The sequence below is a fragment of the Panicum hallii genome, chromosome 9, assembly GCF_002211085.1.
Source record: "Panicum hallii strain FIL2 chromosome 9, PHallii_v3.1, whole genome shotgun sequence".
In the NCBI taxonomy this organism is placed as follows: domain Eukaryota; kingdom Viridiplantae; phylum Streptophyta; class Magnoliopsida; order Poales; family Poaceae; genus Panicum; species Panicum hallii.
The window spans coordinates 10,036,216-10,060,960 of record NC_038050.1 but is presented as its reverse complement, the minus strand read 5'-3'; the positions used below and the strand labels follow the sequence as shown (position 1 = coordinate 10,060,960).

The following is a 24,745-nucleotide window of genomic DNA, read 5'->3' as shown; positions in this document are numbered from 1 at the left end:
AGCATATGCATAATGAATCCCCAGTGCTAGCTACGTTTTTGCAGGTCTTATTATTCAAGGTATGCATTGGCTCCATTTCTATGCACAATTACTGCAAAGTGATGAAAAAGGGAATGAGGTTGATGACTCGATCATGCCGTTAGCTAGAGTTGACGCGCTACGCATTTTTTTGAAAAAGTTCGGTTCGAACCTTTGAAATATCATAAAAGTTCGATTTTCAACCTTTAACTATAGAACCAGATAACAAAGACCATCCAACTTTCAAAAGCGGACAAATTTAGCTATTTGGGTGGTTTCAAAGGTTATTTTTTATTTTATAAAAATTAAAAATATTCAAATTTAAACTAAAAAAATTCATAAGTAATTCATTTTAAGTCAAAAAATACGAAATGGGTATCAAAAAGTTTTTTAAAAATATAACCTATCTATCGGCACTAGCTATTCGGATCCAATTTTTCCATATTTATAGTGTTTGGTTGCTTGTAGTTATGCCTATTATTTAAGATTCAAATAGATCAATAATATTTTGTTGCTTGTAGTTATGCCTATTATTTTTAAATAAATAAGATTCAAATAGATCAATAATAGGCAGGTTATATTTTTAGAAAAAATTTGGTGCTAGTTTCATATTTTTCTAATTTAAAATAATAGTTTTAATTTTTTAATCTAATTAGAATTTTTATCTTAAAAAAATATAAAACCACCTTCGAAACCACCTAAAGGGCCAAACTTTGATTTTAACAGTTGGATGACCATTGTTATCCGATTTTCTGGTTAAAAGTTGAGAAACGGATTTTTACGATAGTTCGAGAGTGTAAATCAGATTTTTTTTTTCTTTGACCTCCTGTAGATGGTCTTTCATACTTAGAATCGCATAGGATGCCAAATTTTGCACATGTGGTGATGTTGTTAGTGCTCGCTACGTTATGTAATAATGTTGCACTAATGACACTTCTTGAAGCCGGAATTTTTTCCACTATCTTAACAAAAGCGCCGGATGGATATCCGCATATACTCTGAAATTAGCTGAAATAATCCTTATCACTTGGATATTTCCCATTATCTTTCCAACGTTTGGAAAGGTAGCTAGTAGCGATGTCCTTTTCCGAAGAAACGTGAAGAACCGATGGACTAATTGCGACGCCAGAATCGGAGCAGGTGGAGAAAAATGAGTTCATTTTTCCGTTGTTGATAGGGAAGTCCGCAAGAGGGCAATTCATGGACGAGGTTAACCAGTGTAAAAAACGTCTTTGATTACTTAATCCACACGTACTGGTTGATCGGGTTAGGTAGTTGTTTGCAAGCTGGACTGCAATACTGAATTTGACTTTATTACTCCTCGAAAAAAGTTTTTCATCTCTTTTTTGATGTGCAAAGAGAGAGAAGTTTGTTCAATATCGCTATTAAAAGCAATGGTAGCAGATCTATACACATCCTATTTAGGACACGTGGTAGGTTCGACTTTGAAAAGAAAAATCAATGGCAGCAAATTGTTGCAGAGCGTCAGGACTTTCATGCTGAATAAACCATAAAGCGTCATTTTGACTGGTCCCTAGGACGATGCAAGTGATATCAACAACTACATCATAAGATGACGCCATGGATGCATTAGGTGTTCAGCACTAAATATGGTGCGTTTGGTTCAGCTGTGAGCTGCGAAAAAACTGCTGTGAGTTGTCGACTGTGAAAAAGTTATATATTATCTTTATGCAAATTGATAGTATACAATATTTCTTTGTGATGACCAAATTCTTTTTCCTTTAAATCTTTATTTTTATATATATATGAAAATATTTGGAGTTAACTTTTTTTTATTCTTTTTTATTTTTTTCTATATATGAAAATCTTTATTTTCTTATATATAAAAAAGAATTGAAAGGGTATATATGTGACCAATAGTAGGTGTGTAGTTTTCATAAATTCGCAAAAGGTTGCAGGGTACAATCCGCTTTCAAATTTGTACTACAGAAAAAAGCAGCTTTTTCAAAACAGCTGCAGAAAAGCTGAACACCTTTGGTTCAGTTTCTGCTTTGTGAAAGCAGAAGCAGATTCAGAAAGCTGAAGTAAACGTAGCCTTAACTAAACATGCCCCTTGAATCTATTCATGGAGTCTGGTTTCCTAAGACAACAGAAATAAAATATTGTTGTGCATCTGGCTTTCTAGAAACAGTATGAGGCAATGCCCCGGCCCACACGTGACTACGTGAGCAAAACAGATTGGTGATTTTTCACCAGTACTGCTAAATGCTATGGTGATCTCGCTACTGCAGAAACATTGTATTACATTTGCTTTCATAATATAATTTCTTATATTATAGAAAAGACAGAAGCGATGACTCAATGCAGTGGATATGTGCACTCACCTTTCCTTTATTTTCGGCAAGCTAGCATTTCTAGATACAAGAAGAAAATGGGAAATTTAAATAAGAATTTCTTTCTAAATATCTAAAAACTGAAAATGAATCTAAGTACAGCATGTGATCTTCTGACAAAAAATGGGCAAAAGTCGTTCAAGATTGGAAAGGGAACTTAAAGGGGGTTCCGGCACTATTAAGCTCCACTCAATCAATCTGTACATATTAATCCTAAAAAAAATCTACCCTGTTCTGTGTTGCGGTTGCAGCTGCAAGTCTCCAGAACCATTTGACAACCGATCCGCGTCTTCGATCGCCGGCGCAACCTGCGTCGCCGACGGCAGGGCGTCGCTCCTTCCTCCCCACTCCCTTACCCTCTCCTCGGCCCGCATTGCCTGCAGCATTCACGGTTCAGACAATTTCTTCAGATAATAATCTCTCTGACTAATCGACAGTGAAGTGAATCTTTCGTCAGTCTAGGACTTCACCTGTTTATCCCATTTGGTTCTGTAGGAAATGAAGAGGAGTATGGCCGTCTGGAGCAGAGTGCCCAGTGTCATGCCCACCCAAATCCCCTGCAGAATTTCAAGTACATTTCACTACATATATATAGTTTCTGAATATCCAGATGTTAACGTTGATAATCAAACTGAATTTTGTCTACTCATCCTGACGTACCATTGCATCCATCTTGAGCTTGAACCCAAAGAGGGCTGCCAGCGGGATGCCGACGATGTAGTAGCTGCCGATGTTGACAAACGCCACGAGCGCCTGCCACCCTGCCCCGATCGCCACGCCCGAGAGCACGGGCTGGATGCTGTTGAGGAAGATGGAGCCGGCGAGGAGGTAGCCCAGCCTGGCGGCCTCCCTCAGCACGTCCTCGTCCTCGCTGAAGAAGCGCGGCAGCCCGGTCCTCCAGGCCATGAACACGGCGAAGAAGACGGCGCCGATGGAGCCCGACGTCAGCACCGCCATGACCACCGAGAACTTGGCCGCCTTGGGCCGGTTCGCGCCCAGCTCGTTCGACACCCTCACGCTGCGACAGAGCACGCAGTTTGGGCGTCAGATCTCAAGCAATCGAGTGCCGAGCTGAATGGTGCTCGAGTAGCTAGTCGAGTTCTTGTGGTAATTAATTACCTGACTGCTGCGTTGAATCCCAGTGCAACCATCAGGGTCCAGAGCTGGTAATTGATGCTGTAAATTTTCACACCAATTGGTTGGTTAAATTGTCTTGTAAATAAATTGAGTTGAATCTATGTGAGGATAGGTCACGGCGAGGATAATTGCTGGGGGTTGCTCACCAAATGGACATGACGTCAATCTGAAGTCGTGCGTTCTTCAGGAAACCTACAAGGATGAGCACCGCAGTGTAGTACCAGAGCTCTAAGCTGTAATGGGTTAATTATATGAGTTTAATCTGAATTGCTGCTTCAGTAATTAACCACAGATAACAAGGGACAGGTGTACCAACCATAGCATGACGGCGGACGCGAGCGACAGCTTGACGAAGGCGGCGAGGTTCTTGAACGCGAGCATGGAGAAGCCCGTCCACGCCTCCGGGAAGCAGCCGGAGACGAGGTACCCCATCTGCGCGACGATGATGAGCCACCAGGTGATGTTCCCGACGATGGCGGCGCCGAGGAGGCCGTGGCCCAGGCGCGTGACGAAGATGTAGTTGAGCGCGACGTGGACGGCGAGCCCGGCGCCGGAGATGAGCGTGACGACCCACACCCGGCTCTGCGACTGGAAGAACTTCTGCAGCGGGAAGTTGGCGGCGTAGGCGAAGAGCTGCGGGACCACCCAGCGGCAGTAGGTGCCGGCGACGGCGGCGATGTCGGCGGGCTGGCGGAGCGCGCGGAGGATGGGGCCCGTGAAGAGGTACGCCGGGGTGAGGACCAGCGCGGTGGCGCCGCAGATGATCCAGGAGCGCTGGATGTAGACGCCCAGCATGTCCACCTGACCGGCGCCCACCGCCTGCCCGCACAGCGTCTCCAGCGCGCTGCCCATGCCGAGCTGCATGCCATGGATCAACACAGCGATGCTTGGTCATCAGATGGTGCGCGCGCGCCGGCGGGAAAGTTGAAACTTCTAAAAATAAATCCGCAAGCTTTGTTAATCTGATTAAACCTTAGCTGGCATAAGCGCTAATCACCACTTCAAAAAAGAAGAAGAAGAAGCCTGACCTCATCCGGCCATCCCAAGATAATAATCATCGCAATAATATTGGTTCCATTGTTCAGTAAAAATAATAATCTTGCAGCATCAATTAAATTCATTATTATTTTCCTTTGCATCCTCTCACTAAATATCAATAAGGTAACCAAATCAAGTGAAGTTTCAGCATTTTCCTATCTGCTAAGTACCTGGTTCGTGCAAATTTTTATATATGCCTTCAAAAAGAAGGAACTAAACAAAGAGCAAGTTCACTCGTAAATGTGTAAGCATATCGGGCGGCATATATTATACTTAGCGGCGTGTGGACAAAGTCAAAGAACCGGGAAACAATGCCCCGTGCATTGTTGCGTTGCGGCAGGAAATCCGGTCCGTCGTAGGGGTTCTAGCTACTTGCTTGTCAGCTGTCTGTAGCTGGGAAGAAGAAGGGGCCTCGTTCTCATCGGATCCCACCATGCATCTAAAATAAAAGCAGGCCACTTCCTCTCCTCCAGCACCTACCCATCGAAAACGACCACCGGGCCGGGGGATGATGCATGGTGCGCGCTCTCTCGGCGTGTCGTCGCCGTCGCCATCGATGGATGCTTTGCCGGTCAAACGCACGAATTTCTTTGGCCTTTGCTCATAGCTAGCTCGCAGCTGATGAGACGCCACAACTAGCTAGTAGCCAGATAGCGCACAGCTTGGTTTCGCGCGCACGCAAGTTTGACCTTGGCCCGTGACTGATGCATGGTAGATGGTGCGTGAGCACGAGGCAGGACACTTTGAGCGCGGCGCTGCCACAGAAACCTTATTATGCTTGACTGAGTTCGGTGCTAATCGAGCGTCTTGTTTGTTGGTTCCACCAACTTCCGGAGAGCGTGGAGCCAGCAGCGGATTCTAGATAGATAAGTAGATAATTTGGGTGAGACGCAATCCATCTCCGTCCTCCTGGTGTGCCTTGTGCCTTCCTTTTCCAGCGTTATCATCATCTGGCTCCCGTCTGCTTTGCTTTTACACCCGTGCTTCGATCGGCAGTGGTTGGGTTTACTTGGCGTTCCATCCGCCACACACATCACGTACCACTGCTAGAATCCTCGGTGTTTGATCCCTGGTCACTTTAAAGTTTCAACTGTCCTTTTGACAAAGCAAACAAACAATGATCGGCATGCAGCTAGGCTCGTGAAAACTAAAGCACTCGCACGCGCATTACCTACTACTTATTCCAGGACGCCAAGGTCCGTAATTAATAAGCTTGTTAAAGAGCTAGCGGAGTGATATACGAACAAGTGGTTTTGTTTCTTTAGGTGGACGCACGCATATGACAGGGAACAAATCGCATCTATCTGCGAGAACGGGCGATATGATGGAGACGTGCAAACCACTTCACCCCATCACCACCGGTCGATCGTTCGATTAGCAAGAAACATACGTGCAATTATAAGTATGTGTCCGTAGATATATATAATATTTCTTTTAATTCGATCTACCATATATAACTGTGTATTAGTGTATATATAGTATTAAAATGCTCTATGATAAGATAACTAGCTAACCGGGATAAATCCAAAAGCAGGAAGAATACCAGCAGCGGTAATAAGAACGACTACATCAGCTTAGGGCGCTAGGGCGTATTTGGATCTACGGACTAATTTTTAGTCCAGACCGTAACGGATTTTCTATATCAAATAGAAGGATTACACATGAGCTAATTGCATAGGCCCCTAGTAGCTAGCATTGCGTGGTACTCCATGTGTGGAAACACACAGAGCCAGCGTGTATTACAATGTATATATCTACCGCTGCGTGCGTGCGTGTCATCAGCAGGTAGGTAGCTGGGCCTACTTAATTACCAGACCGAGCTGGCGGCGGCGTTCACAATAAGGGGGCAGACGACGACGGGCAGTTAATTACCAGGACGCCGTAGGCGAAGCCCTCGATGACGTTCTCGACGACGGTGACGGCGGCGAGCTCGACGGAGCCGATGTGCCCCACGAAGCCCACGGTGACGAAGCCGATGGAGAACTGGAACACGGCCGTCAGGATGGCCGGGAAGGCGATGTGCCACAGCAGCTTCGACTCCTGCCAGCTCTTGCTCAGCACCGCCTTACCCATTGCTGCTAGCTAGCCGGCCGCCTTCTATCGTCGGGGGAGGGAGAGGGTGGGGGCTCTGGCCTCTGGCAGCAGCTGAGAATTGGGCGTTATATATAGGCTTCTCTCTCTCTCTCTGGTAGTCCGGTAGTGGAGAGGAGTGTGTTTGAGTGAAGGCAGGGGCACCGGCTATAAATGCTGCTTGGAAGGGCGAGGGTTGGTAGGCGTACGTGTACGACCACAAGAGAGCTAGTTTTGTACAAGTACGAGTTTCCTTTTAAACTTTTTTTTGAAATGGTATTCATTTGGGCTTATCCGTGTGTACGTAATTAGTACCTCTGCTTCAAGGCATATGTCGTTTTCGGAGAATACGAGTCAAATTTTGTTCAACTTCAACCATCAATGCATATGAAACGTAATATTTTCTCATCTTTATTTCAAATGCCATATTATAAAAATTGCTAATTTAATTGTTATACCTTCTTGCAGACCGTGCTGATACCACCTGATCAAGCTAAGTATCGGTATTTTTCTGGTAAAAGAGTGGTTAGCATCAACTAGTGAGATAATTAAGATGGCGAGGAGGAATTATCAGTGATAGACGGTAAATGCTGTGTTTGGAGAACGAGCACGGACGCAGCAGGACGCGACGCGACTTCGGTCCGTGGCGGGGCGCGGTTCCTTGTGGTTCTGTTCGCGACCACGCGCCTTGGGGAGGGGAGCCAGAGAGAGGGAGGTCGGGTGAGGGCGAGCTGAGGTGAGTTGGTTGGGGGCCTGCGGTGAGATGCGCTAGCTCTCCTGCTCCGGCCGGGGAAGGTCGGTCAGGTCGGGGTCAGTCGCCGTCGCCGGCGTGGTAAGGTCAATCGCCGCAGAAGCGGACGGTTGGTAAGATAGGAACCCCGAACGCGACGGCCGTGGGCAGGGGTCTGGTTGGCCCTGCGGCGTCGCATCCACATCCACCAGATCGATCCGGCTATGCGGCACAACAGTGACAGATGCGTGGAAGTCTTGGTGCTCTGTGCGTTCTGCCATACAAATCGAACGCCGCCGTTGCCCACGGCAGCTCCGCGCCGCATCACCCGAGCTTTCAGAGCCCTGGTGGTGGTAGCGGCGTTGGTGCTGTGTGCTGGGCTGGGCTGTTGGTGGGTTGGGTGGAATCCGGCGCGCGCCGTTCCGGCAGTGCTGGTGTTGCTATAGCGATCGATGGAGGAGGATGGCGAAGCACCAGCCGCCGTAGACCGGTCGAGATCGAGCAAGCTGTGCGGCGCGAAGAAGCATCTCTCCTTTCCCGGTCCGATGAGCACCTGCTTGCAGAGAACAGATGGTTAGATAGATCAGCGTCTGAACTCACATCACACCAACGCCGGAGTGTCCTTGCACCGGATCCATCGAGGGGTAGTAGGACCCACGCACGCTTTGATCGAGAACGAAGACGACGGCCGGCCATTCGTCGGCCGATCAGTTTTATGTGTCACACGACACGAGCGATGGAGTAGTTTCATACGTCGTTGGAGGGAGCTCCAGTTTCCCCGTTTGATGTGGGCGAACGGCCTCACGTACGTAAGTGGCAGCGTAACTTGTACTCCAGCGTGAGGGGAAAACTTACGGGCGTTTGCATGAATGCGTGGCTTATTGCCATCGCGGACACTCTCTGTTTTAAATTATAGTTCACTTTAGCAGGTTTGTTCTGAGTTAAACTTCACAGATTTTTGATCAAGTTTGTAGAAATATCTATGTGCAACGTCAAATTAATTTTATGGTAAAATAATTTGCGTATATAGTTAAGTAGCACCTTTACCTAACCACACCATGAGACCACGGATTAGGTTCTCTCTGTTCAGTCCTCTTGCAGGTAATCTGCTCGCGGAAGAAACGGGACAATCAATGGATCCGTGGAAATCATTTTATCCCGATCATTAGCCCCCCAATAAAATGCACCCGTGATCAGTGGATTAATGTAATCCAGCTGCCAATAAAATGCGCCCTGCAGCCATGGGCCCATGACACGTCATCTCTGCCCTCGTCGTCGTGTTGCTTAACCCTCCTCTAGTTAATTTTGTCTGTTCGTATACTGTTATCCCTGTCCATCACTAGCTTCATCATTTTTGGATGGTTAGATCGAGGCGATCGGGCTTGTCTCTCCGCAGATTTGAGACGCGCAGAATCTGCTGTCGTGGCCAGTAAGACATTACTTTAATTATTTTTTGGACCTGTTCAATCAAAAAGGCCAGCAACTAGAACTGGACAAAAACCAAGCTAAAATAAAGGAAGAAGAAGAAGAAGGGGGGAAATACAACAAGGCAAGCTAGACAACCAGCAGCTTCACAGCTGCTCTTGGCGACCGAACGGCCGTCTCTCGTACAATGTGCGCTTGCGCACGGCCGGGCTCGTCCTACGGATATACTCACCAAGTAATTAAGGTGGCGATTAGCGTGCAGCTTAACTTAATTAAGCACAAGGCGCATCCAAGGAACGCATACGCAATGCGCCCGGAGGGCCTGCTTGCGAGTGGACCGGCCCGGCCGGTGGGAAGCCCTGTACTACTGGGCTGGGCCCGAACATTGCTTTTCGTTTTCTCATGATCCCATGATCTGTGTCATTTCAACTGTTTTTTCTTCAAAAGTCGTGTATAAACACGCATGCACATTCTTATGAGCATCCGGGTAGAGTTTTCATTTCTGATTTTTATTCTGTTTTTGGATGTTCTTTAGTGGTTGTATCAATCATTTTTTTCTTATTTGTTGTGCTGTTGAGGTGTTAAGATCCTATGGGACAAAAAGTGAGTGACAATTCAATGAGGAATCACCCGAATGACAGGCAGTAACTCCCCTCTTTCTTCCGTATACATGGTAGTAGATGCACCCCAACAATGAACATCTGAGGAGTACGTCTTTAGTTTGGCAATCACCTCATGATAGACGAGGTGGTCCATCGCGAGTTGATCCCACAAAATTTTAGTGCAACTCATATTTTTACTAAGTATGTGCATAGGACGGATGAGGTGGAGTCGAATTAAACCATTCCATTTCTCTAATCAAAAAGAATTTAAGAAGTGAGATAACGATGCACGATCTTATTTGTCAAACCAAACATTCCAAGAAGTTCTAGAACGCCAAATATGATTTACTTTGTTTTATAAAGGAAGCAACTCAATCCAGCTTCGGCCTAATTAACCACCTTCCCGGTCTCTGCATCAAACGTGATTAATTAGAGAGAGCACCGTCAGCGTTGGATCAGGGAGCAGGAAGTCAAGACATCTCCCTCCGTCCGTTTCGGGATCACATGCCGAACAGGGAAAAAAATAAACAAGAGGAGAAAAAACAATAGGCTCACAGCACGGAACTGAGAGGAGTGGCAGACCGAGCACCGAAGAGGAGAACAGAAAAGAAAGAAATTCTGAAGGAAAAAAAAACAAAACAAACGCGAAGACCTCCACCGTTTCATCCTCTTCTTTCTTCCTCTAAATCCCCCAATCCGTGCGATCGCACCACCACCTGCCGGCGGCAACGGCCCGGCGACTGCCTGAGCCCCTCCTCCGGCGGCCAATCGCGACGAGCCCCGGGCTCCCCCCCGTTCCAAACCCTACCCGTCGAACCGCGCGCCTCGATCCGTTCCCGCCACGCCGATCCCGCGCCTGCCGCCGCAATCCGGCCGGGATTCTCCGCCTCGATCCCTTGCCCGCCCGCCGGTACCTGGCTCGCGGAGGAGGCGGGCGTCACCATGTTGCAGTGCCTGGATGGGGTGAAGCACCTCTGCGGCGTGCTCCTCAAGTGCTGCGACATCGACCTCAAGCAGCCCAAGGGCCTCGAGGATCCGGAGGTCCTCGCCAGGGAGACCGTCTGTACGTCCAGGCCGCTTCTTCGCTTCCCCCCACCTCGCCGCCGCTCCTTTCCGGGCAGCGCGATCGATTACATTTCCAGTTGTGTTCTCTCCTCTGTCTGACGGCGTGGTCTGCGTGTGCGGCTGTGCTTGCAGTTAGCGTGAGCGAGATCGAGGCGCTGTATGAGCTGTTCAAGAAGATCAGCAGTGCCGTGATTGATGATGGGCTGATCAACAAGGTTAGTGGGTAAAGGCCGGGAACTTTCTCGGGAATAGAACGATGTGTGTCTGTACATATGATCTTGACGAGTGATCGGTTCCTGATGATCTTGTCTTGTCATGGCAGGAGGAGTTTCAGTTGGCGCTGTTCAAGACTAGTAAGAAGGAGAGCTTATTTGCTGATCGTGTAAGACTACATTGCATTTTTCTGTTTCACTGTTTGCTCAGTGTACTTCTTGTGCATGAAAAATACCATAGCGCCATTTTGTATATTGGTCCTCAATGCTCTGGAGCACGAGATCTTGGGGGTTGGTGGGAACTGGAAAGTCGACTTATTGATTGGGCGTGTAGGTTCTCTTAGCATATGAGGTTTCTCTGCAATGTGTTTTTTCGTTCTTGCCTTCATCTTTTACTTGTATTTTATTTCTCATCACTCCCATATGATCAGTGAAACAAGCAGATAGAATGTCCACTACAAGTTGCTAAAAAATAATCATGTATGGATTGAAGCTATAATGCCAAGAACATAACACTACACTTGCTAAAATTTTCTTTTTCTTCACAAAAACATGTCCCATCCGAACCATCTGTACCATCTAAACCCTGGCATAAGCCCTCCAAACAGAATTTGCAATAATCATTTGTGCACGCTGCGTTCATATGCCAGTAACTGTATCCAATATGAAAAGTATTCAAGTTAGAAGGATGTTGATACATAACATTTATTTCATCTTGTATGACAATACACTGCCCTTACCATTACCCCTGTTCTTGCAGGTATTTGATTTATTTGACACAAAACACAACGGAATTCTAGGATTCGAGGAATTTGCCCGTGCGCTCTCAGTATTCCATCCCAATGCTCCTCTTGATGAGAAGATTGACTGTAAGTTCACAAAAAAAAATTAGGGCATTTCCACAGTTGAGTCCAAAATAAAGCAGTAGACTAGGGTAGCCACGCACTATGTTACTCTGTTCAAAACAACAAAGAGATACCTTTAAGGTGACATGAACATGGTTTATTATAGAAGAACTACTCATTTTTGCCGCCACTCTGCATGAAAAATTTAGTTATTTGAACAACTAATGAATTGCCAGAATGTGACCACTAGTTGCATTTAAACAACTCAAAGTGAAGATTAGTTGCTACCTAGTGTGATTAATTTGCAAAAGTAGTTAAGTACTCTCCAGTTTATGAATTTGATTCTGCCTTGCATGTAGATGCTCAGGGTTTTGATGCAATATTTGCCACCAAATGCCCTGTCCATTATTTGTTTGATAGTGCTATTTGAGATGTTAGCTGAAAATCATGTCAAGCATTTGGCAAAGTCTCATCTGCCTCGTTCCGTGTGCATTTTGCTGAAATGACAAGTAATTCAGACTTACGAGTGCAACAAGAAGCTACTAGTTGTAATCCATACTGAAAAGTTTTCCCTTATGTGGACCATCATGCTATCTTTAAATATTTGGTCTTTCTCGGATGGAATGTCAATATAGGCTGTAACTCTCTCTAGTTCGGTTCTTTGATCCTGCATATCGATGCAGAAAAATAAGAGAATTCCGTGTGTTTGTTTTTAGTACACATTCGTGCCCTATCTGTATTGCTCTTGCTTTTGTTCTTTATATGTTTGTAACTGAGGGGGGAAAAAATCTTAGAGCTGTCTCTACAATCCTTGCAGTTTCTTTCCAGCTATATGACCTCAAGCAACAAGGCTTCATTGAAAGACAAGAGGTATTTGCTACTAAACATAACGTGTTGGTAGGATAAGGGTTATTAGGTAGCACATCTAACAACCTGGGTGATTAGCTGGTACACTGGGTATCTACCCTGTCAGTTTCCATTTGTTTTCTGTTCAACTCAGTTTTCTTTATTTATTGTTCTGCATTTTGACCAGTTTATGTTTTCCATTTTTCTTCTCTAGTCAGTGATGGTCACATATATCCAGAACTACCAAACAGTCACCCAATTATATCCGGTTAAATACTGGTTACCGAACTTTTATTGCAATGGATTTGGTTAACATTAATCAGATTTGTATTCAAATTGATACACAACCTTTTTGTGTCCATCCTATATACTTGTTTTTTTTTTGTTGTATCTCATCTCCAGCCTTACCTAGCATCCCTGGGACAAGACTTTGTTGTTGCTTGTATACTGGTTTCACCCTCATGTTTTTTGTTTTTTTTTTGGTTTTGCTGGTTGGGGGTTTGGGCGGTTATGTTTTACTTGTGAATAAAAAAGTTAGGAGCTTTGGATTCCTGTCATGCTTGTTAAGGGAGGCTTAGTCAATATAGAGTGTTGGGAGGTGTTAACGAAACGGATGGCCACATATTTACATCAACAGCACGCGGTGGCTTGGTCTTGGTTTACAAATAAAAACATAATTGCAATAATTCACCTGAAAGTATGTCAGAGTTTGATTTAACCCTGCACCTGGAAGTATGTCAGAGTTTGATTTAACCCTGCAACTCTTTTATCACTTTATCCCCCACTAATATATCATTGTTTGAAACTATACCATGCTGGGTCTAATCTGACTTCTGTCACTTGGCCAACCAGCTGTCTCATGTGCTGATGTGGGGCTTGTGTTATGGTAAAGTTGTTGGAAGTGGATTTGTTTGGTCTACCAAAATAGCTTGGTTGGTCCATAGAGCTGAACTAGTTTGCCTCCAACATACAGTGAAAATCTAATCTAGGTGTTGTTTTTCTTTTGCAAATTTTCCATAGATTGGCATGGTTTATGAGACATATGTTGCACAGTTACACTTACTTTTTGTTTCGCTGAGGAATTACATTTTTTGTTGTTAAAAGTTGCTGTTATTTCATTTGAGCAGAATAACTTTCCTGTGCTTTTATTTATGCTTGCTTATAAAAGAAATGCACTGATCATCATCTTTTTCATGCTGTATCTTAATGATTTCGTTCTTTTTTGCTGTTAGGTTAAGCAAATGGTTGTTGCTACACTTGCTGAGTCAGGAATGAATCTTTCAGATGAAGTTATAGAGAGCATCATTGACAAGGTGCACCTGAAATGTTTTGTTTTCACATACTGCCTAGCCATTTACTTTTTGCCATTTAGAATCCGTACCCAGTTAAGCGTTTTTAGTTTATTAGGGAGGTTTGAAATTAGATTAAGAAGGGAGTCTAGACAGCAGCATCACCTTATGGCAAGTCAGTAGAGGATTCCTAGTTGGTTGTCTGCTAATCTTGGTAGAAGTTTATGTCTGCTAATCTTGTCAAGTTATTGGACTATATAATCCATAATTCTGTTGGATCTATCATCTACCTGTTAGGTAATAAAAGAATGAGATTAGTATTGTTTTTGGTTGTATTCCTTTTGTTGATTAAAGAAGAATTAGTCCCTGATATCCTCTCACCCCAATTCATGTTTGAACTCCTTACACACTAACCTCTTTAAGCAATGCCATTTGGCTTTTATCTGTAAGGTAGTGTCATTGTGAATGAATGACCATAACAGAATCTTTCTGTTGACACATGATTTTACCTGTCCTGCTAAGTTGAGGCCGTCATTCAGTAATATATGTCGATGCTTATTGAATAAAGATCTTAGGTTGTGTTCATTACTTTTTAGTTGATACATTGAACACACTTTTTTGTAATAACACAAATGGATGGCTATAACCACTAGTGCCTATTTGATTTGCAGTGTTGATTGAGTTAACAGACTTGGGTTATGACGTAGTTTCAAAACATTCTAGTTACTATAAAGTGTCTTTTGCAAAAGGTGGATTTGTAATAGCACATTGTTGAACAAGTACTAGCACATTGTAAACTGACTGACCCATTGTGTGCAATTGTATTGTTTTGTTAAATTTGTGTTCTTCTCTTGCTACAAGACTTTCGAGGAGGCAGACACAAAACATGATGGGAAAATCGATAAAGAAGAATGGCGCAATCTAGTACTGAGGCATCCCTCGTTATTAAAAAACATGACACTTCAGTACCTCAAGTAAGAAATACTAACTTGTTTGTGCACAGTTGACTGTTTACTTTTTAATTGGTCGTTTATTTTTCCTGAAAATAGATAGTAACGTACTGATGTTGATGAATGATACTTGAGATAAGACCCGGTATTATGTGCATACATTCTTAGAGATTGGAGCAGGGATTTGGGGGAGAATTGGGGGATAAAGATAGGAAGGCGGTGGCCAGGAGGTGGTCGGCGACCTAGGGTTTGGGGAGTGCAGGAGAGCGGTAGCCACAGAGGGCTGGTGCCCAAGCCAGGAGCAGAGAGAAGGAGACGCCCTCAATCTACTTATGCTTATGTTGCAAAGGTTACAGGAGGCTTCTATATATATTGAGGAGATTCTAAGTGGGTTGCTAAGTAACCTATCCTTACCTTCCCTATTTTAGAGGGATCCTTTTTCCATTTCAAGATGTTTCCTCTCCAACTAGGTTCTAGATCCTTATTCACTATTAGACTTTTCATTGGCCTGGGACAGTCCTGTGGCCTGAATGGGTCAGTTGTTCCTGGGACTAACCGGAAGAATTATGACTTGCTCTTGCAACTTTTACAAAGACAGCAGAGTTTATTGCTGCATTACACATGCAGTATCTTGTACCTGATGCATCTTGTATAACTTTTCTAGACATAGGAAACATTTACCTAGGAACCATTTTCGACAAAATTTTCCAAGAACTTCTTTGACAAATAAAAATTAATGGAAACAGAAAGGAGAGGAGCTTGAACTACGGTCTGTGGCCATCCCAATCTTAGCGCATAACCATGATCTATCGAAAAATTTGGGACACCAAAGTCATCAACTTCAATTGGCAGACAAACTTTATTCCATGAAGAGGACTTGCCATCCTTATTGACTTAGTCATAAGATACTTTAATCACCCATTTATGCACTTTTCATAGCCAATAATTGATAAATCGCCATGGCTGAAGGGAATGCTTTGACCACTATCTTCCACCTGGTGAGAGTAAATCGCCTTTCCACTTAGGCAACTTTGGCAGGCAGCAAATCCTCTGGACAAGCAGCTGATTGGCATAGCTAAACATTTTTCTAATTTGGTAATTCTGAAGTTGTCAATGACAGGAAGGGTTCTGCTGACATATCAAATTCAGTCAACGATGAAGTAATGAACGATGGCCATAACATCATCCACAAAAAAGAAGCCATGTATTTGGTTTCTCCATGGCATTTGGCCTTTAATTATCACTCAAGGGACAGGCATTGAATAATGATTTAGGAATTAGTGTTAATGGTTCAGTTTCAACCAAATTGTTTTGTGGTAGTGCTTGATTCGAAGGGACATGGCAAACCGTTATCTAGTCATCATCTCATATCTTTTTACTTTTTACTTTTAACTTTGAGGCATGAGAAATTGTTATGTTCTAACTCGGTCTTGGTAATTATTTCTTTTTTGCTCTTTATTGTTCTCTGCCTAGCTCAAAGTTCACATTCAGATTCTAATCATAATGTCGCTGGGCAGGGACATCACAACTACATTTCCAAGCTTTGTCTTCCATTCTCAGGTTGATGATACATGAAGCTATGAGATCCTATTTTTGCCCCCAATGAAACATCAGAAGGTAGTCCCAGTGCTTTGTTAAGCAAGCTTTCCAATGCTAGCTTGAAGGTTCAGCATATGCCATAGCGTTCCGAAGTTGCATGATGATTTTGGGAAGTCAAACCCTTTGTTGTTAATAACGCTTCGTTTCTTGTTTTTATTCAAAATTCTGGCTGAAATCCCCCTCCCCTCCCCACCCTCTTCTTCTTTTTCTTTTTTTGAATTTGGTTGTTGACTCAACGTTTCTTGGTGTACAAAGCTGCAGCTGAACTTCCCCTTTAGTGAATTGTATTTTACTCATGAAAGTATTATATTGTATATTTATACTTAACGACTGCTTGAGACAAGTCCGATTCGATTAATTCTGTTGTCATACGTACAATGGCGACTGTCTTTTTTAGAACAGGTACCTTATTGTTCTGTTTAATTCTTGCAATTTATAATTGAGACCTGCCCGGTTCATATGGAAGTTGTAGTCAGTTTCTCTGTACGTGACTGCTCGTATGCAGATTTGTTGAAATTTATTTTCTGATCTGATGGATGCATGACATGGTCACTGGAGTGGTTGGAAGACGGGTCAACTTCTGGTTTGTTCGGTTGCAAAGAACATGTGTTCGGCAAGGACAGGTCAGCTGGGCAAGGATATCAAACCTGATGGGGCATTGCACTTTTGCACGATTGATAGTTCATGCCAGGCTAAACTTGTGTTGGGCAAATAATACTTTCTTCTTCCAAATCTAGCGAAGGAAGTGTTCTTTTGCACCCATTGTCTCCCGGGGAACGAAATGAACTCCAACCCGCTCATGTGAAGTTGTGAACGTGTCCAGGTCTTCCTTGCATAGCCTCAACCTCAATAGAGGCGACAGCAGCCATGGAAGGCCAAGTCCTGCAAATTAAAGTTGTTTTTTCCCTCAGATTTGGACAGGATCCGGCAACTCTGATTCATTTTGCTCACTTTAAATCCAGATTAGTATCACTAATGCAGCTTAATTAGAAAAAAAAAGACAAAATAGCCGTTTTAGTCCCCCAACTTTGAGCCAAGGGTCAAATTCATCTCTCAATTTTCAGATTGGCCAATATAGTCCTCCAACTTTCGTTTTTCATTTTTGTCAAACACATCCTTAAGCTAATATTATGCAAAAAGTCCTCTTTACCCTTAGCTCCTTCCCCTTCTAAATTTATTTAAGAGCTAAACATCACAAGTGTTTAATTTGGAACATAGAATTTTATTTACCCATGCATCGTATTATATTGCAAATGCATAGAGAGAATTAAAGTTGCTTATTGCGTAACTACGTAGCACTATAAGTTAAGCGAACAGTGACACGGTGAAAATTGAGGAGGGGAAAAGGAAACCATGGGTAAAACGATATTTTTATTTATATCATATTATTATGGAGTATAATATTAGTATAAGAACGAGTTTGATCTTAAAATAAAAATTGAAGAACTATAATGGCCAATTTGAAAGTTAATTGACGAAATTGATCTTCAGAATAAAGTTGGGATAAAATTAAGGAACCACAACGTCTATTTTAAAGAAAATTTTTGAAGCGGCTTCGAGGGATCACGTATAAGCATTGAGCAAAATAGTGGAGCATACACATCGCAGTTCAAGCAGTAGCAACAAAGAGCTCACGATGCCCATGATCAAACGGTTTGCTATCCGTGGCAGGCGATTTTGCGCGAAAACCCCACGGCGCCTGGCAGTATCTGCAGGATCCGAGGCGTTGGTTTGAGATCGGATGGTTCGTGATACACGCAGACGTCTCCCGGTCTCGGTCTCTCTGGCTCGGCAACTACCTACCGGCCTACGGGCTACGGCAGCCGATCCAGTTCCTCCACGGCTCAGGGCTCAGCCTAACTCCGCCACCCGCGCCGCCACCGTTCCTCCTCTTCCGCGCTGCCTACAGCCACTGCCGATTGGCCCCCCTGTTCGCCGTGCAGTGGAATAATAATATCTTCTCGATGCTCCGGATCGCCTCTCGTCGCGCGGTGAGGCCAGGGAGTCACCAGAAGCGCTCTGCAAATCCGCAGTTTTTTTTTTGTGTTCGTTCGACCCCGAAATTGTTTGCTTAGTTTCTCCAAATGTTAAAGTTCATTTTGTCTAGGGCTCGCTTGGAGGTAGGGGATCCTACAGCGCCTTGGCGAAAGGCGGCCCCTCCATCGCCGGCGTAGGTGACATCATCGCGGTCGCCTCCGGGAAAGGCGGAGTCGGCAAGTCGACCACTGCAGGTTTCCAACTTTCTTTTCTGCACGCTGGAGTTGCCTGGGAACATGGTTCCGCAATCCAAATCCATGGAATTTGGTACAAAATCCAATTAAATCTTGAAAGTCTCCTAAGCAATACCCCCAATCCGAACATGGTCTTAGTGGGCAAGGTTGTGAAGGGCGATGAGTTAGAGTTATGATTTGTGAATTCACATCGATGCAGAAATACCGCTAGATTGAAGACTCTTCCAATTGACTATCTTGAATGAGAAATCAGAAATGGTGCTAGACGAATTGTCCATTAGATATGAATAGGTGTATGGAGAGGATAGACACCAATGGTTAAGGTGCATAATTTCTGCTTTACTGCACAATGTAATCCCTATATGGCTAGCGATTGCAATGTTTCTTCTTGGTAGTCCACACGCATAGGGAAGCCCACTTTTTTCATGAGTTGATCTAATTAAAGATTGTGAATTTACAGTGCTCGTGCGTAAACATCATGGCATGGGACATTTTACCTCAAATTTTACCTTCATCTTGGCACTTATCTTTTTGAGCAGTTAACATTGCTGTAGCACTTTCCAAGGAGTTTAAGCTTAAGGTTGGCTTACTAGATGCTGACATATATGGTCCATCAATTCCCACAATGATGAATCTCCATGCCAAGCCTGAAGTAAGTGAAGGTATCAGTTAAATCTCTTTCAAAACAAGTCATAGTCTCATAGAGTAGACAAAATGGACATTTTTATATTAAAGCGGACAATGTTATGGTACTTTTTTTTATCATGGTGCTGCGTCATATTTCCATATTCTAACTAATAAATATGCTGTTTGTTCAGTTCCCATCTGCAATTTTTATTTATCTAAACTGAATTATACCAGAGAAATTGAAGAAAGGTCGATTTGATGTAACCTTTCTCATGTAAAATCACAAGTTAATTCTATGCTGAAAGAATCAGCTAGAGGTCTGTTTTCTAGACTTGTGGTTAGTGGTTATTTATTGTTCTGTAGTCTATTTTTCTCATCCTGCAGCCAGATTGCTTAGGTGTGTCCAGATATGGTGAAGTAAAACAATTTACTTTGTTTACTTTTAGTATTCAAATTACTTTCTTTAGCCTAAATGTTGACTAGACAATACAGGTAGCTCCATTTACTTAAATGATTGAAATTTAGCTCATTGCAGTAGTTTTGGTTCAGTTGAAACTGCAAATCAAATTTATTACATTCTGAACAAATCAGTTCAATAACTAAACTCCAGGCACTCTTAAATTTACATGACAAAAACATTTTGCATCCATCACAGTCTCAAGTTCTATATTACCTGAGTTATAAGTTGAATATAGCTTTTTGGAAGAGCATTCTGCATTATTTTCAAAAGATGTCTGCCAATTAATCTGACAAGCCTGACCTTATGATTCCCTGTCTATCATTATAATTCCTGGATACTATCATTCTAACATGTCAATGAAAAAGATGGACTTTTTTCTAAAAAAAAAATACAAATGTGTCATTTTGCTCATGGTTGCAACCATGGTCTGTCCTTGTGGGTTCATTGTAAATTCGTGACTATATTTTGTTTACAGACATGAAGATGATTCCAACTGAGAACCACGGAGTGCAATGCATGTCTATTGGTTTTCTGGTTGACAAAGATGCACCAATTGTTTGGAGAGGTCCTATGGTTTGTCTTTCCATGTGCTTCTGTTAACTTTTCAGTATCCTTACTGGACATTTTTCCTGTAAATTATACTGTGATTTTTTTATTTCGAATTTTGTGTTCTTTTGGCACGTTTAAGTTCTATGTTCTCAATGCTGCTTTTTCCCCCTTTGTATCAGGTAATGAGTGCTCTCGAGAAGATGACAAGGGGAGTAGCTTGGGGAAATCTTGATGTTCTTGTTGTTGATATGCCTCCAGGCACTGGTGATGCTCAACTATCAATGTCACAAAGGCTTCGGTTATCTGGTATATATACATCTGGCTATGAAGTTGCAAATGTTGGTTTGAATTTTTTTGAATTTTTCCCATGTGTTTTCTGCAGGTGCATTAATTGTTTCAACTCCTCAAGATATTGCTCTAATTGATGCTAGAAGAGGAGCCAACATGTTCCGTAAAGTTCAAGTTCCTGTATAGTTCTTAACTGCTTGTCCATATCCTATTTTAATATTATTTTCAGATATATTTTTATTTTTAACTTACAACTTTACATTCTCTTTCCTCTTCATTTTTTTCCATTGCGAAACTCAACATGATGCTATTTTGTAGTCAATTGCATACCAGCTCAACAACTGAAGGCATCACACTTTCACCTGAAAAGGGCATATTTCATTTTACAAATGGAAAATATTTAGCTTCATGTTTCCTTTACCATTCTCCAGTATGTCTAGTCTTCCCAGCAGAACTGAGTTTTTTGTTTTGGCAGATTTTGGGATTAGTAGAGAATATGAGTTGCTTTAAGTGCCCAAAATGCGGTGAGAATTCGTACATTTTCGGGGAAGGTGGAGCCAAGAGAACTGCGGAGGAAATGGATATGAAATTACTTGGTGAGGTGAGTGAATCTTGTTACGATTGATTAGAATATGCACAAAATTTCTTCAGTTATGGCCACTGTGCTCTGTGTCTTTTTTTATTAGAAAATATTGATTTTTTTGGGAGCATGCAACTGTTGCTTTAATTATTACTACTTGCGATATAGGGGACATTCTGTTGTTTATTTAGATCTGATGAATGTTGAAGATAATAGTTTATCTATGTTCATCTGTAAATATACTTATGATATCTGATCAACAAAACTCCACTTTTTTTTCAATAGATACCTCTAGAAATCAGCATCAGAACATGTTCAGATGAAGGCAAGCCTATCGTCATATCTTCACCAAACTCTGCATCGGCGCAGGCGTACATACATGTTGCTGAGAAGGTGACTGAGAGGCTTAAGGAGCTAGCAAATGAGCGACAAAAGGGCCCAGAAATCTTGCTCTGAGGACACAGGCCGCCCTGTTTCTTGTCTAACTATTTTGTGTTTATGCCGGCGAATGTTGTACTGATAAGTAGAGTGTTGTTGCAAGTAGCTGTACTGGAACTTGTACTCAAATAATGCTTTGGTGCCTTTGACACGCACGTGTGACCTCAGTTTTCACCCTGTTTAAATTCCGGCATATCTTTAGGCGATGTCAAATGCCCCGAGTACCACATGCTGCCTCTGGCTTAAACATGTCCTAGGTTATTTCATTGATCTGCCATGAGTCAATTGGTTTACTCACTGCTAGGGTTTTGGATAGCCAAATTTTGATGGATTTTGACCAGCTGAAAGCTGAGTGCCGGTTGTGGACAAGTGGCATGGTGAGATGTTGAAAACCTTGCTTAAAAGCAACGTAATGGCCATGTCGCTAGTTTCATTAGGTTTTCGCTATCACTAGTTTTCAAAATGATAATGCCGCACATGTCAAAATCGTTTTATGCGCACGCCATTGCTCGTCGGTTGGTTCTGCGTTGGGAGACGCCTCACTCAGGTATGATCAAGCAAATCACTCAGGTATTCTGTAACATAGTATGTCTTGGGAGGGTTAAGGGAGAATAACCATCGCGTCCCTCCACCGGCGGAAGTCGCCACCGGAGGCCTCACATCGTCCCGGCGCGGCGCCGTGGCGGATTGGCGAGGCCTAAGCGTACCTGGACACCGATGAGGCTAATGCGCGAGCTTTCGATCCTTGCTGCGGGGGCAGGTGGGTGAAGAGCTGGTGCTAGGGCTTGAGGATGGGCAGGGCATGGATTGGCCGAGCCTTGCGCTTGCAGTGGACAGAGGGCGGCGGATCGCCGAACGGGGAGAAGGAGCGGCTGCCTATCTGGAGGAAAGGGCTTATAAAACAATCCCGGATCAGGGGGCTTTATATAAAATTACAACCCGGTATTTTACAAAAACCCCCCAATTCGGATCGCGATCTATAGTCGCGATCCAATTCAGAGGTCTGGGTGCAAAATGATGGTCCGGATATTTTACACACAACCCCTAAATTGGATCGCGGTTAATAATCGCGATTGGGGGGTTCCGAAAATGTCCAGGCCGGCGATATGCCGCCGGCGTCCGGCCGCCGCAGCGATGCATCAAGCCCCTCCGGTCGTATACAGAGCATAATCAACTGCGGATCCAACGCCGGCACCATCAGCTACACACGCGCTGCCGCTTCTGTCACCCAAGCAGCCGCCTCCAACTGTCAGAGCTCACCTTCGCCTGGTCGCCGCCACCACCATGGATGAAAATACGAGGAAGACAGTTGTTGGGCATGCGGAGCGAGCATTCACACCGCTTCCTGATCCACGATGATCTTCGATGATACGATCCCTGATGGAAATGGATAGGTTCAGACAGTAAAGCATCAACCTGCAGTCGGGCTGAAGCTTTCAGCGTCCAGAACAAGTCAGACAACCCAAATTCCTCCTCCTCCCCCACAACCACCAATCCACCATGGACGAAGATGATTCGCAGCCTGTGATTGATCGATGTCATGACTGTGCACAAAATTCAGCCTGGGATTGGTCTTGGTCATGAGACTTGGTGCTGTGCTGGACGGTTGACAGGCTGGGCAGAGGGGGTGCTGGGTGCATAGTTTTTAGCTGAGAGGTGCATTTCCGTCAGATGCATGGCTATTAGCACTGATATTTTGTTTTAGTGTGGGTGCATTGGCACCACGGAAGCTCACATGGCTTCACAAACGACTCCAGAAGCAGGCAGTGGTGCTCTGCTTTGTTTGTTCTTTTCCCTTAGAAATCAAGAAGAGCTTAACATTCGCAACAGCGAACTGAACATTCGCACCTGTCAAAACTGAAAGACACCAGCTTTACAATTCATAGTTCATCATCTTGCTGTCTTGCAAGACCTACACTCTCACCAGCTCCATCTAACCTGTTGCCACGGCCTACCATAAACTAACAAAAGCTCTACTTCTCTGGGCATATAACGAACAAAATATTTTTTTCCTTAAGATAAGAAAACCATCTCAGCTTTTACAGATAATGCTATAACAGAGCTTCTACAATTCCATTGGGGTTACCAGCAAAAAAGAGTTGGAATCACATACTATGTGACCCTAGACTACCACCTGCACGCATATATCTCCGGATTCAGACGACCATTACATCTGAAGAAACACATACTGACCACTGCAGGAGTGCAGGACCCTTCCCACGAAAAGGTCAAATGCCCATTCAACAAGAGACAAACCCTCCTCCAACAAGATTCGCCGCTTCTGCAGAAAGGCTGTTGGATAATTTCAACGGACATCTTGTTGCAAAGAAGCAAACATGATTCACGTGCATCCGCAGTTTTGAATCCTTTTTTGTAAGATTTGCCATAAATAATATCTTCATGTTTCAAAGGGATTTTTACAACTCTGTAGCTTTCTGGCACCCATGCTAGTCATGGGCTCATTGCTCTGCAAGTCTGGAACTGATGAGATAGAGATCAATAGTATATTTCTTACGTTTGGCAATGCTCAATATTCAGTCAGGCACACAGGACTTTGTTTTTCTCCATCAGATCCTTCCACACAGATACAGGAGTTGCTGCTGATTTCTATGTATTTTCTGGGCAATGAATGCACCCAAGTAACCAATGATCTTAGGATAGAACTTGAAAATGGTGAAGTATGTCACTGCAGACAATTGCTAAGCTGAAACAATGTAGTGTGAAGCAAAAGAAACGAATGCGTAAATTTCTTTCAGTGCAAATGTCCACAAGTAAACCAAATTAAGATGTTCGCTGGACGCCCACACCATTCGGCACCCACCGCCACCGGAGGCAGCATCTCAGCGCGGCGCACAGATCAAAGCAGCACCGGCGAGGCGTACGCATACGGCGTACCTGGAATGCGGACTCGGTTGCGGCGATTGCGCGCACTTTGGCTCCTTGGCGCGAGGTAGGGGATGGATGGGAGCGAAGAGCTGGAGCTAGCGCTTGAGGAGGGGGAGGGGATATCGAGCCTTGCGCTTGCAGCGGAGCGGATGGACGGTGGCGGCGCTGGATCGCGGAGAGGAGAGGAGGGTGAAGTTGCCCACATGGCAACGACGGAGGGCCTATTTGTAAATAAGTAGGGGGTTTTATGAAAACAATATCGGATCGTGATTAATAGTTGCGATCCAAATTAGGGGTATCATTATAAATATTTACTCTTACGTTTTCGAAAAATCCCCTGATTTGGATCGTGATCCATAATCGCGATCCATTTTGGGGGTGTTATTGCAAATTATCTGGTTGGGTATTTTTAGGAACCCCCTTCTCTCGAGGCCAGCGAGACGGCGGCGCATGAGGCCGCGCTACCACAGGCGGCCGTCGCTATGCAACCGGCGGATTCATCCGTC

General features: G+C 43.9%; 3 protein-coding genes across 3 annotated transcripts; 2 read left to right on the top strand and 1 right to left on the bottom strand.

Annotated features, from left to right (window-relative positions):
- Window positions 1–2,346: 2,346 nt before the first annotated feature.
- On the bottom strand, window positions 2,347–6,694 carry LOC112873504 (protein DETOXIFICATION 33-like). Its single transcript, XM_025936463.1, has 7 exons — window positions 6,420–6,694; window positions 3,826–4,367; window positions 3,656–3,742; window positions 3,492–3,548; window positions 3,033–3,390; window positions 2,843–2,929; window positions 2,347–2,749 (listed from the first exon to the last, which is right to left on the bottom strand). The coding sequence occupies exons 1-7, from the start codon at window positions 6,618–6,620 to the stop codon at window positions 2,597–2,599; spliced, it is 1,485 nt and encodes a 494-aa protein (XP_025792248.1). The 5' UTR covers window positions 6,621–6,694; the 3' UTR covers window positions 2,347–2,596.
- A 3,249-nt stretch (window positions 6,695–9,943) lies between these two features.
- Window positions 9,944–16,538, top strand: LOC112875078 (calcineurin B-like protein 3). The gene is made up of 8 exons (XM_025938775.1): window positions 9,944–10,437; window positions 10,572–10,654; window positions 10,762–10,821; window positions 11,412–11,520; window positions 12,314–12,366; window positions 13,575–13,655; window positions 14,493–14,605; window positions 16,099–16,538. Exons 1-8 carry the CDS (start codon window positions 10,317–10,319, stop codon window positions 16,154–16,156), a joined length of 678 nt encoding a protein of 225 aa, XP_025794560.1. The 5' UTR covers window positions 9,944–10,316; the 3' UTR covers window positions 16,157–16,538.
- A 1,417-nt stretch (window positions 16,539–17,955) lies between these two features.
- On the top strand, window positions 17,956–21,566 carry LOC112877518 (iron-sulfur protein NUBPL). Its single transcript, XM_025941839.1, has 8 exons — window positions 17,956–18,171; window positions 18,288–18,411; window positions 18,951–19,073; window positions 19,974–20,071; window positions 20,227–20,353; window positions 20,430–20,515; window positions 20,811–20,936; window positions 21,201–21,566. The coding sequence occupies exons 1-8, from the start codon at window positions 18,145–18,147 to the stop codon at window positions 21,369–21,371; spliced, it is 882 nt and encodes a 293-aa protein (XP_025797624.1). The 5' UTR covers window positions 17,956–18,144; the 3' UTR covers window positions 21,372–21,566.
- Window positions 21,567–24,745: the final 3,179 nt, after the last annotated feature.

Coding starts and splice junctions, on each gene's coding strand:
- LOC112873504 (XM_025936463.1), bottom strand. CDS start 6,620: ATGGGTAAGGCGGTGCTGAGCAAGAGCTGGCAGGAGTCGAAGCTGCTG. Junction 3,391..3,491: donor GGATTCAACGCAGCAGTCAG/GTAATTAATTAC, acceptor GCTCTGTCGCAG/CGTGAGGGTGTCGAACGAGC. Junction 2,750..2,842: donor GAACCAAATGGGATAAACAG/GTGAAGTCCTAG, acceptor TGAATGCTGCAG/GCAATGCGGGCCGAGGAGAG.
- LOC112875078 (XM_025938775.1), top strand. CDS start 10,317: ATGTTGCAGTGCCTGGATGGGGTGAAGCACCTCTGCGGCGTGCTCCTC. Junction 11,521..12,313: donor TCTTGATGAGAAGATTGACT/GTAAGTTCACAA, acceptor CAATCCTTGCAG/TTTCTTTCCAGCTATATGAC. Junction 14,606..16,098: donor ATGACACTTCAGTACCTCAA/GTAAGAAATACT, acceptor GTCGCTGGGCAG/GGACATCACAACTACATTTC.
- LOC112877518 (XM_025941839.1), top strand. CDS start 18,145: ATGCTCCGGATCGCCTCTCGTCGCGCG. Junction 18,172..18,287: donor GGATCGCCTCTCGTCGCGCG/GTGAGGCCAGGG, acceptor CATTTTGTCTAG/GGCTCGCTTGGAGGTAGGGG. Junction 20,516..20,810: donor TCCGTAAAGTTCAAGTTCCT/GTATAGTTCTTA, acceptor TTGTTTTGGCAG/ATTTTGGGATTAGTAGAGAA.